The 13861-nt window shown below is 43.0% G+C and overlaps 1 protein-coding gene across 5 annotated transcripts in view; it reads left to right on the top strand.

Annotated features, from left to right (window-relative positions):
* The window catches only part of SVOP (SV2 related protein), an 83575-nt gene that overhangs the window by 34491 nt on the left and 35223 nt on the right, over positions 1–13861 (top strand). For all 5 annotated transcript variants that reach the window (XR_009697315.1, XR_009697316.1, XM_061169026.1 and 2 more), the window contains exon 6: positions 1296–1420. Coding sequence is in view for 3 of the 5 variants with exons in the window: in XM_061169026.1 (XP_061025009.1) it covers positions 1296–1420 (125 nt within the window). In the remaining 2 variants the exon portion in view is untranslated. The remainder of the gene's footprint in view (positions 1–1295; positions 1421–13861) is intronic.

Raw genomic sequence — 13861 nt, 5'->3', positions numbered from 1 at the left:
TGAAAGCACTGGGTCCTAACCACTGGACCACCAGGGAATTTCCTACAGTGTCCCCTTTATTTTAAAAAATTATAAAAATTTTAATAGTGCCCCTAATAATCCAGAAATAATTTCAAAGATAAAATAACCTAGCCACTTACACAGTTTTAAAAAAGAAATCAGGGACTTCCCTGGTGGTCCAGTGGTTAAGAATCTGCCTTCCAATGCAGGAGACGTGGGTTCGATCCCTGGTCAGAGAACTGAGATCCCACATGCTGGGGCAACTAAGCTCACGCGCCACAACTAGAGAGAAGCCTGCGTGCCGTAAATAAATAAATAAATAAGCTAAGTGGGGGAATGCCCTGGCGGTCCAGTGGTTGGGACTTCATGCTTTCACTGCCAGAGGCCGGGGTTCAATCCTTGGTCAGAGAACTAAGATCCCGCAAGCCTCGCGGCGCAGCCAAAAAAAATTAAATAAAAAAATAAAAATAATAAAAAAGAAGTCAGTTATAATGCCCTAACTATGACACAAGGGAGAAAATTTTTAAAGGAGGTAATTAATAAATTTACTTTCAATATGCAAATATTCACACACAACTCTGCCTAGATCCTAAAAGGAAGTAGTTAACTATTTGCCCCAATTATAAATAAGTTTGGATTTAATGGAATCTTGTCGATGCTTTTTCTTTATATCTGACGTTTTGAAATAAGATTCAGATCAATCTATTCATAGATACACATAGAAGCCCTATGAATGCAGACAGATGCTGAAGTGTTCCCTCAGTCACTCAACTATCACATGCAGCGTTGCCATTGGCAACACGGTTTTCTGAAATGATGCACCATTTTGTAAAATTCTGGATAAAACAAAGTGTATCCTCCTTTGATTTACCTAGAAGTTGCATTCCTGAAACATTACGTGACCCACCTTCCAAAATCCTGTTTATATGTAAACTAGAGTGAAGATCTAGGTGCCGATAACCATAAACAGTTTTCAGCTGCATGATGGTCGGGTGGGAAGTTTGATTCGAGCTGGTGCAGGACACAGGATAAGTCTTTATTAGGTCTCACGCGCTGTGGGACATCTAACATCTCTGGGATGTATCTATTAAATGCCAATCATTGGGACAACCAAGAATGACCCACAGTTTTCCCCCACATCCACTCAGGGTGGGCGCCACCCACGCAGAGAACCCCAGGCATCCCCTTGGCTGTGTGGATCACCCTTTACCATGACCCTATTGGTGACTTTGAACATGTGCAGGGGACATGTGACCTGGAGATGCTGAGAAGCCCTGTGTCTTCCTTCTCCGCAGGGGCTGAAGATCAGTGTGCTCTGGACCCTGTACTATGGCATCCTCAGTGCTTTCGCGCCCGTGTACAGCTGGATTCTGGTGCTCCGGGGCCTGGTGGGCTTCGGGATCGGAGGGGTCCCCCAGTCGTAAGTAAAGACCCAGCTCTGGCCACCCAGCCAGGCAGCCAGTCAACTATGTTCATGGCCTCAGAGGGATGCAAAGATGGTACATACACTAGGGCTTCTGGTATCCAGGGGCTCTGATGGAGCCAGAGAATAGTGTCATTGTCAGTATTATAATGATTACCAACAGCAAAAGCAACACGGTAGCTGGAAGGTCGTAGATGTGAAATGATAATAAAGATAATAGAGCTAGCATTGATTGGACGTTTCTCTTTGACACAGCACAGCAGCCCCAGAAGATGTTGGGGGGGCGTGTTGAATTAGTGCAGTCTCCACTTTACAGCTGAGAAAACTGAGTCTCAGCCGGTAAAATCATTTGCCCAAGTCACACAGGCTGCAGGTGGAACTAAGAACCCGAGTCTGTCCGCCTGTAACATCTGTGCCCTTAACTACACTGCATGCTGCCTCTTACCCTCTTCTAACCTAACCAGGAGGCAGGGGATGGGGCTAATTATCTGTAAGTTATGTGTTATTTTGTTGTTGCTGTTGTTAAGATGCTGAGAGTAGTCAGACTTGTAGGAAGAAGTCACTGTCTCCTGGGAGACTGGGGAATCCTGAAGCAGAGATTGGCAGGTGGTGGCAGGTGGGCCGAATCTGACCTGCTGACTGGGTCTCTAAATAAAGTTTTATTGGAACACAGCCGCACCATACATTTATGTATTATCTACGCCTGTTTTTATGCTACAGCAACAGAGTTGAGTAGTCTCAGTAGAGACTGTATGGCCTGCAAACCTGACATATTTACTATTCAGCCCTTCATAGAAAAAGTGTGTTTAGGAATTCTCTGGCGGTCCAGTGGTTAGGACTCTGCGCTTTCACTGCTGAGGGCCTGGGTTCCATCCCTAGTTGGGGAACTAAGATCCCGAAAGCGGCAGTGTGGCCAAAAAAAAAAAAAAAAGTGTGTTGACCCCACTCTCAAGGATGATGATTAATAGCCAATATTTAGTGTTTATTAAGGAGCAGGTGCTGTTCTAAACAGTTTGCCCAGATTGTCTCATTTAATCCCCCAAATTTCCCTATGAGGTAGATTCTATTATTAACCCCATTTTACAGATAAAGAAACTGAGGCACAGAGAGGTAAAGTAGCTTGCCCCAGGTGACACAGCTACAGGAGGCAGAGTTGGAATCTGAACCCACTCGCTCTAACTCCAGAGCCTGGGCTCTAACCATTGCATTTTACTGCCTTGCTATGAAGGATTAAAAGGATTTGGAAAGACCCAGAGGGGACTGGGGAAGATGTAGGATATCTCATAGGAAGGGAATTTCATGAAAAGAGGAAGCCGTAGCTGAGTCTGAGGAAGGCTAATGGTCCAGTTCAGGTAGCTTGTTAGGCTGAGATACATAGAATTGAAAACTGAGATGGGACAGGCAGACCAGGGCAAGCTTATTAAAGGTCTTGAATGTCAGGCCAAAGGGATTGTCTATAGACAGTGGGGAGCCACTGAAAGTTCTTGAGCAGGAGAGGTACTTTAAAAGTATTAATCTGGCAGTGGTGGGTTGGACAGGTTGGAGGTAAGGCACCCTACTGCAATAATTGAGGAAAATTTTGCACAAGGACCAGGTGGTTTCTTTCTAGTTTATTCATTCATTCAACCAATATTTCTTGAGCTCCTGCTATGACGTGGTCCCGTGCTACGTGCTGGGGGTACAGCAGTGAGCCAAACAGGCACGGTCCCTGTTACAGGCTGGCATCCTGGGAAACAGACTGAGATAGAGATTTGTGTGCAAGAGGGGACCAGGATCAACACCTGTAAGGGAGTGAGAAAAACGGGGGCGGGCAGAGGGAGAAGCTGAGTGGCAATGCGATTGTAACAGCTGATGGGGGCCTCAGCCGATCCTGTAGGGGTTCGGAAGCTGGGATGGCCCTTTAGGGTTGTTCCAAATTGAGGCATGGGGGCTGGGCCTTTGTACCCTCACATCAGCCACCTTGGATGTGGGCTGTCTGCAAGGAGCAAACATGACCTTGGGGAAGTCAGCTATTTTTGGCCAAGGCATTTCCTGCAAGGGCCTCAATTCTGAGCTCTTAGCAGGCAGTACTCCTGGTCATTCCAGAGGGACCGTATGCCTCAGCCCTGAAGGGGGAATCCAGGCGATGCATCACAGCATCCACTACAGTCCATTCCCTGGACCCTTTGGATGCGCTTGCATCGTATAATAAGTTCACCCCACCTGGGAACAGCTCCTCCAAGATTCTGGTTGGTCTTTTCCCTGAAAAGACGTATAAAAGGATGGCTAGCGAGACAACCTACAGTCCCTGCTATGGCTGCTGGCCTCATGACTACAACCGATGTCTATTATTCTCTGCCCTCTGCCACCCATTCTAGATTCTCCTCACCTTTGGCTAGTACTTCTGCTGATCTAGATGAGGTCCCTTGTTACCATGCCCTTCTCAGGTCATTGCTGCTGCTTGTCCGTTTCACACCAAGATTGGGCAGGGAATTACCAAGAGATGTCCTGTGTATCACCTGGGTACCCAAGTAGATAACAGTAATCCTACCACCTCCTGATGCTTAGGATCAATTCCTGGGACAGAATGATGACTCTCTTTCATGGCCGCTCATTTTCTTGACACAAGGAACCCAGAGTTACTAGGTGATAGCTGTTGCTTAAAGTTATTGGGATTCTTGCTGCGTACCCTGGTGGAAGCATATTCTCTCTGGGAACCAGGACCTCTAGACCCACAGAGCCTAGGAGATGCAGAATGGAGGAAGCACAGATCCCCCCAAGTGGGTCACTGGGAATGATGGCATTGAAGGCCACTTCTACTTCGACTCTTAGATTTCCAGAACCATGTCTTCTTTCTACACAGCACCATGTAATAATCATTGATTTAAGGGTATATTGTGTCCTAGAAGATAGTGCCCCGTCCTCACAGGGTATCATCTCCAAGCTGACGCCTCCACGGCACCTACAAAAGGCTGCTCCATCACTCAGGCCAGCAGCTTCAGGGTGGCATGTTATGTGAAAGGACCAGTGGATTCCATGGTCATATACCCACTGCTGCATCTCCTTTGTTATACATTGGCTCCCTTGGTCCCATGCACTAGGGGATCCTGTGTCAATGGGTCAAATACTTGGAAAGCCCGCAGATAATAATGCTGCCTGAGACCCTGTGGGCAGGAAAGGCAAACCAATACCCAGAATATGTGCCATTTCCAGTCAAGATGAATCACTGCTTCTTCCCAAATGGAAGATGTCCAATGTAAAAAACTTGCCACCAAGTGACATGGGATGGTTCCATCCGGAGGGCTCCATGTTGGTCTCTGTTGCTGGCAGACTGGCTTTTTGGCAGCAGAAATGGCAAGATTGGCTCTGGTGGGTGAAGATTGGGGTGATGCACCACTGTAGCCCCTGCCCTCCAAGGGTCAACAGCTCAGCGATTGACTTCTTGAGCCTCTGGAGTGTCACGGTTTGGGGAGGCTGGGAGAAGTGATCTCAAAGGAGAATGCTAATACCGAAGCAGGGTGCTTGGATCATGGGCTCCAAAACCAGGCTACCCTGGCCCTGTCACATAATAGCTGTGCATCCTTAGGCAAGTCATTAAGCCTTTCTACACCTCAGTTTTCTCATCTCTAAAATGGGGATAATAACATACTTACCCCGTGGGTCACTTAGAATGTTAAATGGCAACGCATGTGAAGTGCCCAGGACAGTGGCTAGCAGGCACTCAAAAAATGTCAGCATGCAGCTCGTGTGCTGAAGGCTTTGGTAAGAGGCTCAGGCATCAGTGAGATGGACGATGGACTCGGTGTTTAATTATAGAAACAACAAATGTGGAGGAAAGGAGATGTGAGAACATGGACTTAACACAGGGACAAATCCAGACTGTCTGCCACTTAGAGGCTCTCAGTTCAACTCCGTCCTTCCCTCCCTTTTTCATTATTGATCCTCCAGGGCTGTGCAGAGTAGGTATTTGACATGGACTCCTGGATCTGGGATGAGCTTAAAAACCACTGGAGCTTAAAGCAGAGGCCATTAAGCCAAGCCCATTAATCTGGGCTGGCAGGGGCTTGTGGCCAATGTGCTCCACTTCTGGCTTGACTCCATGAATTCCTGTAGTTATAGCCACTGTCCCATTCATGAGCCATTCATTGACTAGGGGACCATTTTCCCCTCATGCTGGAAGGAATGAGCTCACAGAGGTACACATTAAATTCCTTTCCCAGGGATGCCTGGGGAGATGGCAACAGAACCAGCCTCCAAACAGCCCCCTGGATTTTCTTTCCATATGAGGAAAGGGAAAGGAGCCAGGGATTCAGAATGTCCACAGTGATTCTTTTTCAAGATGGTGCCATGAGAAATGCTCTTTTCTACGTCCTCTTCTTCCACATTTTCTGGAAGTTACATAAAAGGTATAAGAAATAAATCTTGAAGAGTGCTGGAAAGCAAGAAAAAGGTGCTATCAGCAGAACAGAAATGTTGAGGAACCTCTGGAAGACTGTAAGCAGATGGGATTCCAATGGCAGAATAACTAGAGGAGAGGAAAAAAAACCATCCCCTAAAACTGCAAAGGGAAGAGATCTTCAGGCAGAGAGGACAGGACACCAGGGAAATAAAATTAAGGGCACAGAGCAGTTGGAAGGGCCTTTAACCCCTTACCTGATGTCGTGAGGGTTCTGAGCTTGCCTACCTGCTCCCTTCCCCCACACCCCAAATGTCATGCCTCCCCATTTACCTGTTCATTTACTTAATGCTGCTATAGCCCTTCTGTCTGTTTATTGAGCTATTACTGCATTCCAGGCACATGACCATTTTAAACCCACAAAACCTTAAGACATAGATATGATTACCTCCATTTTACAGGTAAGAAAACTGAGGCTTTAAAGCAGTAACATGTGTAAGGTCACACGGTTAGTAAAAGGAGGGCAAATAAAAACCACGAACAAAATTACAGAAAAGGGACTTCCCTGGTGGTCCAGTGGTTAAGACTCAGCACTTCCATTGCAGGGGGCACGGGTTTGATCCCTGGTTGGGGAACTAAGAGCCCGCATGCTGGGTGGCGAGGCCCCCCCAAAAAAAATTACAGAAGAAATATTTAGCCACCCCAAGAGACTCACTGGTTCCCCAGCACTTTCATGCCAGCTATTTACATAAAAATAATCATGTCTTAATTATGCAAAGCTCTTATCTAGTTATAAAAATGGCTCCCCTAAGTTCATTATTTGGAAACATTTAGTCGAAGATATTTTTGTGTAAGTAAATGTAACTAAGAGTTTCCATTCATTCAGAAGGACTTTACCCAGTTGTGCCACCTCACTAAACCAAGTGAATAAGATTTTGCTATATAATTGTTAAAAGCTCAACAATCAGAAGTCCTTATAATGTGCTCAAATTTTTAGTGTAAATACAAATTATATTATTAAAAATTTTTAATTGAAAAAATGTTTTTCTTTCAGTTTTATTGAGATGGAATTGACATACAGCACTGTATAAGTTTAAGGTGTACAGTGTAATGACATATATCTTGCAAATGATTAACACAGTAAGTTTAGCTAACATCCACCAATTCATATAGAAATTATATTGTTAATAAGGAGCCCATCCCTCTGACCTAATTTTTGCCTTTCTAACTCCTCCTCTCCCTTTATTTCTTCTTTCTTTTCTCTCTTCCCTCAAAGTAGGTGTTCACATTGGTCCTTGGTGATAACAACAATAACATTAGTAGTGATGGTGATAATAATAATGTCATTGGAGTGCTTGCCAGGTGCGGGGCCCATGCTGAGCTCTCTCTTCACACTACCTCTTCTTGTCCATTGGACAACCCTACTATCCCCATTTTACAGCTGAGAAAACTGAGGCTCAGAGATCCTGAGGGATTTGCTTAAGGTCAGATGGTTTTTAAGTGGAATGTAGAGTTACCTTTTGCTTTGTAACAAACCACCCCAACACTTATGGCTTAAAATGATAACAATTTATTTAACTCATGATACTGCAGTTTGGCCATTTGCTTTTTCTGATCTCTTCAGGGCTTTTACTCTTGTGTCTTTTGTCTGCTGGTGAGTTGGATGGGGACTGGCTAGGCTAGTATGGCCACAGCTGACTCACCTCTGCTCCACAAGCCTCTCACCTGCCTTCCCCTTTGGTAACCATAAGTTTCTTTTCTATGTCTCTGAGTCTGTTTTTGTTTCATATATAAGTTCATTTGCACCTTTTTTTTTAGATGCCACATATAAGCGATATCATATGATATTTGTCTTTCTCTGTCTGACTCATTTCACTTAGTATGGTAATCTCTAGGTCCATCCATGCTGCTGTAAATGGCATTGTTTCATTCTTTTTTATGACTGAGTAATATTCTATTGTATAAATATACCACATCTTCTTTATCCATTCCTCTGTCGGTGGACATTTAGGTTGCTTCCATGTCTTGGCTATTGTAAATAGTGCTACAATGAACATTGGAGTGTATGTATCTTTTTGGATTATGGTTTTCTCTGGGTATATGCCCAGGAGTGTGATTGCAGGATCATAGGGTACCTCTATTTTTAGTTTTTTAAGGAACCTCCATACTGTTCTCCATAGTGGCTGTACCAATTTACATTCCCACAAGAAGGAAGAGACTTTAATCCAAGCAAAAGAGTTAAATGTAACTTTATCATTACAAACAATACACTTTTGTTTTAGTAAATGCAAATAGGCACCAAAAAATAATAATCACCTCTAATTGCACATACTGCCTCACAAAAAATATACAAGACACAGGTTGGCACCAGGGCAGATGGTTTATTATTTCCAGTAGAGGGTGCTGTGTATTTCAGCAGAAATGCCACTTACCTTTGAGATGGAAGCCTGCCCTACCTGGCATCCTACGAGTGAGTGTTTTAGCCGCTCTTAAAGATGAATACCCCAGGTAGCTGCCCGCCTGTTCTGCCTTGAGACCTGTCTCAGAAGTTGCTTCAGATTGGTGTCTAGAATGAGCTTGCTCACAGATCTGTCCTTGGCGCTGCTCTTTCCCCCAAAGACCAGGCAGAAATGCCAGACGGAGATCACAGGTCATTTCCTTCCCAGGCATGTGATCCAAATGGCAAATCTCTAACTGCCAAGTGCTGTAAATGCGATTATTTGCAGTGGGGATTTATTTGCGCCCGTATCAGCTGCTTCTTGGCATTGCTAATTTCATTGCTTATTCTTCAACTCTTCAATGTGATTGTAATAATCCCCATACTTTGGATGAAGCTCAAGCTACTCTTTCTCATCATGAACTGCTGTAAATAATGGCCAAATGTGGGGCACAACAATTACAGGAAAAGATGTTCCTTGTGGCATAGGTTGCAAAAACAAGAAATTGAAAACAATCTAAGTATTAATTAATAGGGTCACGGCTGTTAAAAAATAATCTGGTAGCTCTACATAGATTACTATGGAAAGATTTCCAGACTGTCTTATCAGGAGCAGATCCTGACACAGAAATTCAAAAGCAAGGCGTTTCCTCTGGGAGACACTGCAACACATTCTCCAAATTGTCCCGTTTGAGGGACGAGGCAACTGTCATTTGTTAAGAGCTGCTTCTGGGAAGTTTAAATTCCTTGGCACTTCTGGTCTGCCACACGGGTTGGCAAAGCAAGCTTTAATGACCAGAGAAAGCACTCAGGGAAGAGGTGCGAGTGCTGGCAATTGGAAGTTGGACTGGCATAGCCAGGAGTGGTAAGAATCAGGGCATTTGTATGGGTGGAACCCTGGCAGTATGCTGCATGTGTGAGAAGAAGGGAAGGAAGGAAGGAAGGGAGGGAGGGAGGGAGGGAGGCAGGCAGGGAGGGAGGGAGGGGAAGGGAAGGGAAAAAAAGAGAAAGATACTATGTTGCTTAAATTTATTATTACTGTTATTATTATATAATTAATTCTAGCATATATTCCCCATACTGTACATTTCATCCTTGTGACTCATTTATTTTGCAGCTCGAGTTTGTGCCTCTTCCCGTCCTTCACCTAATTCTCTCCTCGCCTCCCCTCCCCACGGCCCCAGGAACCACCTGTCTATTCTCTGTACTGTATCTGTGACTCTGTTTCTGTCTTGTTATGTTTGTTCATTTGTTTTGGTTTTTAGATTCCACATGTGAGTGAAATCATACAGCATTTGTCTTTCTCTGTCTGACTTATTTCTCTTAGCATAATACCCTCTAGGTTCATCCATGTTGTTGCAAATGGCAAGATTTCATTCTTTTTTGTGGTTGATATTCTATTGTGTATATATATATATTGATTTAAATGCCACATCTTCTTTATCCATTTATCTGTTGATGGACACTTAGGTTGCTTCCACATCTTGGCTACTGTAAATAATGCTGCAATGAACATAGGGGTGTATGTGTCTTTTCGAATTAGTGTTTTCATTTTCTTCAGATGAATACCCAGGAGTGGAATTGCTGGCATATGGTAGTTCTATTTTTAATTTTTTGAGGCATCTCCATACTGTTCTCCATAGTGGCTGCACCAATTTACATTCCCACCAACAGTGCACGAAGGTTCCCTTTTCCCTACATCCTTGCCAACGCTTGTTATTTGTTGTCTTTTTGATGATAGCCATTCTGACAGGTGTGAGGTGATAGCTCATTGCGGTTTTGATTTGCATTTCCCTGATGATTTGTGATGTTGAACGTCTTTTCATGCACCTGTTGCCATCCGTTATGTCTTCTTTGGAAAAGTGTCTATTCAGTTTTAAATTTATATATTCATTTACATAGAAAAGGGGCTGGAAGGTTGCAAAGCAAACTGCTATTAGTCATGGCTTTGGGGAAGGGGAATGGAAACGGGTAAGGAGGAAGAGGAAGATTCATCATACACTCTGTATTCTTGCATACTGCTAAATTATTTACAATGCGAATGCGTTCATGTACTAATTCTGTGCCTAAAAAAGAAAAAAAGACTACATGTTGTAAGTTCATTATAAAAACAAATCCTTGACATCTAAGGACAGGATTAGCTTTGCCCTTAGAATATGCTACTGTACATTTTTTTCATGGTTAGTAATTTGATTTTAATTTGGTGGGGAAAATGTAAACATGCTTCTTATTTTATTATCAGTATTGATGTTTTTAAAATAATATAAGCACACCATTTGGAGAATAGAATAAAATTTCTAAATCATTCATGGTAATCACTGTAATCTTTTACAACCACTGCAATTGGTCTCCATTCTCAGAGCTGAGTGAATGAAATTCCTCATGGTTTTTGTTGAGAGAGGCACTTGTAGGACTATAAATTGGAACAACTTTTTTAGGAACCACTTTGGTGATATATATCAAAAGCCTTAAAATGTGTACCCTTTGACTCAAATTCTTTTACAGGAATCTACCCTAAGGAAACCACATTCAAACAAAGATTTAAGACGAAAGATGCTTATTGAAGTATTGTTTATAATTGTGAAACCACCCAAATAGGGAAGCGAGTGATGGGCTGCATAATATAGACAGACCTAGGTTAAAATTTTGACTCTTCTACCTACCAACTTACTAGCTACGTGATCCTGGTCAAATAACAACTTATCTGACACAGATATAAAGATGAAAATAGGGATTAAAGATACACACACACAATGGGAATTATAATTACCTACCCCATTGACTTGCAGCATTTATTGAGTGAGATAATTCATGTACAATATCTAGAAGAATGTTTGGGCACATAGTAGAGCCTCAATAAAAGGTAGCTATTATTAAGGAAAATATGGTTCATGAATATGATAGAATATATGTGTGTAAGAGGATTTAAAATGGCATGGAAATACTATTTATAAAGTCAATAAAAATAGGGTTCAAAATTCTTGAATATGATCTCAGATAGGGGTTCAAACAGAGAGACAGAGAGAGATGAAGAAAAGAGAGAGAGAAAGAGAGAGACAGAACACCAAAACAGAGAGAGAGGATTTACTAAAACGCACTGCGAAGTAAGACTAAATGACATTGACTTTTTCTCCATGCTTTTCTCTACATAGAATATATCTGAACTACTAAAGCCCTAGCTATCCCTCTGAGGCTCCTGAGAATTCTCCCTTCTCTGGACAGAGGCATCTTTTATCATAACCCTAAGAAAGACTTTTACCAGTGATAGAACTATTTCTAAATCTTAATGGTATTGCTGAGGCCAACATTTAAAAAGATAGATGCTTTGCAGGGAAAGGTGTCATGGGTTGGGTTTCATAGAAGCAGACAGACTGAGGCAGAGATTTTTGTACAGGTAATTTATTCAGGGAATGCTCTACGGAGGAGCCTGTAAAAGAGGGAAAGAGGCAAGAAAGGTGAAGGGAAGAAATTAAGCAAGAATATGGTTTCAGGTGACATCTAGACTCAGCTTGATCCCATAGGGAGCTCTGGAGTATTCATTGTCTCATAGGGTCTGTCCCACCTTGAGGCAGGGAATGAGCCTTTTGTACCCAACACTAGTCTTCAGCCTGCCCTGGAGAGAAAGGGCATAACTCCCAGATATCTCTGGGGTGAGGCAACTCCAATTACTCAAAAGCAATCCTAAGAGAGGGTTGCAGGTATGAGCTGTTAGAAGCAGCATCTGGTAGGTGGGCCCCATGATCTAGTAAAGAGATCCCAGGAGATCTAGATGCACCATCTGCCTCAAAAGGGTTAATGGAAATAAGCCTCCCTCTACCCCTCCTCCCTTATGAGGAGCCAAGAGAGTAAGTAACATGAGGTCATCTAGCAGCTTGGTTGTCTGGCTTAGGTGGGAGATGAGGGGAAAGAGAAGGGCTTATCTTCCTAGCACAGTGGAAGGGAGCATGGGGAGTAGTTTAGAAGTTTCCTTTTCTTCCCAGCGTGCCCATTAGCTGAACAAGTGAAAGGGAGGGGAGGAGGATGTGGAGGGAGATGGAGGAGGCAGCCAATATGGTTGGGACATTGGTTACATTGAGTAAACAAGTGAATTGATTGAGCAGATGAGAAATATTTTGAGGATAATGAGACAGGGAATTCTCAATGTTGGAAAAGAAAATTACAAAAATGGAAATTTAAAGGTTAGAAAGAATCCTAAAGTGTTGGACTGGTATTGAAAGTATCAGTATGAACTCATTGTTTTTAAAAATACATATACACAGATAGATATGGAAATAGATATAGATGTATGGTGTGCATGTGGGAAGAGAGAGAGAGTGAGAAATAGAGACACCCAGAGAAAGGATGGATGAATAGATGATAGATAGATAGATAGATAGATAGATAGATAGATAGATAGATAGATAGACAGATGGTAGATCTCTTAGCTGTGTCCACTGGAAGGGCCTAGAAGCAATGGAAACCCCCATAGCATGAGCACACTGATCACTCAGATCTTGGTTTCTAAACACCATCCTCTGCCAAAAGGAACCAGGACTTCTTAGAAAAATGACTGACCACATGGTTGGGGCAAAGAAAGTACTAGATGAGCCTGGACATCTTTTTGTACAAGAAAGTAAGAAAGAGCTCAAGGAATGATGGAGACATGTCAAGAAGACATAGGAATCAGCTTGAAAGGGCATCCACTGACCAGATCTGGGACAGTCTGAGCATCAAAATAATAAAGGCAGTAATGGATTACAACCCATTGAATAAAACAGGAATCCACAAGTCCATACTGATGAAATGAATGGATAGGTGGGTAGGTAGATAGATAGATGGATGGATAGATGGATGAGGCAGGAGAAAAGAAAGCTCTTCCTTACAGTATAATGTCAACCAATAAATGTAGACAGAGTTATGGAAATAATAAATACAACTTGTCATCATAGTGGTGGTTGATTCAGGCAGAAATAGTCAAAAGATGGAATGCTAAAGCTGGTGAGTAGAGGTTCTGTGGGGAGCAGGATATTGACATAATCTCTGAATGTTCCCCCATAAAGTACTTCTTAATCACAAATGGAAAATTGATAACTTTAGGATGGAAATATCTATCAGAAAACTTGACCTGGTCATGAAAGTTAATATCACCAATGATGGGACTACTTGACGTCATGTCCCCAGTGTGAGGCACTGGGAAGAGTTCAGCATCATTTCTGTGAGGTTCTTGCCAAGAAGACATGGGCTGAGTCTAGTCACAAGGAGACATCAGATGGACCCGGGATGAGGGGCATCCTGCCATATGAAAGGCCTCTACTCCAAGACTATTCAGGACTTGAGTGATAGGGAAAATCTAAGGAACGGTTCTAGATTGAAGTTGCCCATCATCCCACCACTCTTTTTTCACCTACATTTACTGGGTTTTGGGGAATGCTCAATGATAGTAGGTACTAAATTTGAGAATCATATGGGGTGGCGGGGGGGAGTTGGTTAAAAATGCTGATGCCAGGACCCCACCCCTGAGAGTCTGTTTCTGAAGGTCTGGTATGGACCCTGGGGATCTGCATATTTAGCCATCATCCCCAGAAATCCTGATCTAAGTGGTCCACAGACCACCCTTGGAGGAAAGTTGGCCGAGAAATTCAGAAAA

This window comes from Eubalaena glacialis, chromosome 15 (assembly GCF_028564815.1).
Source record: "Eubalaena glacialis isolate mEubGla1 chromosome 15, mEubGla1.1.hap2.+ XY, whole genome shotgun sequence".
In the NCBI taxonomy this organism is placed as follows: Eukaryota; Metazoa; Chordata; class Mammalia; order Artiodactyla; family Balaenidae; genus Eubalaena; species Eubalaena glacialis.
The sequence above is the reverse complement of the archived record's forward strand: the minus strand, read 5'-3'. Positions and strand labels throughout refer to the sequence as shown.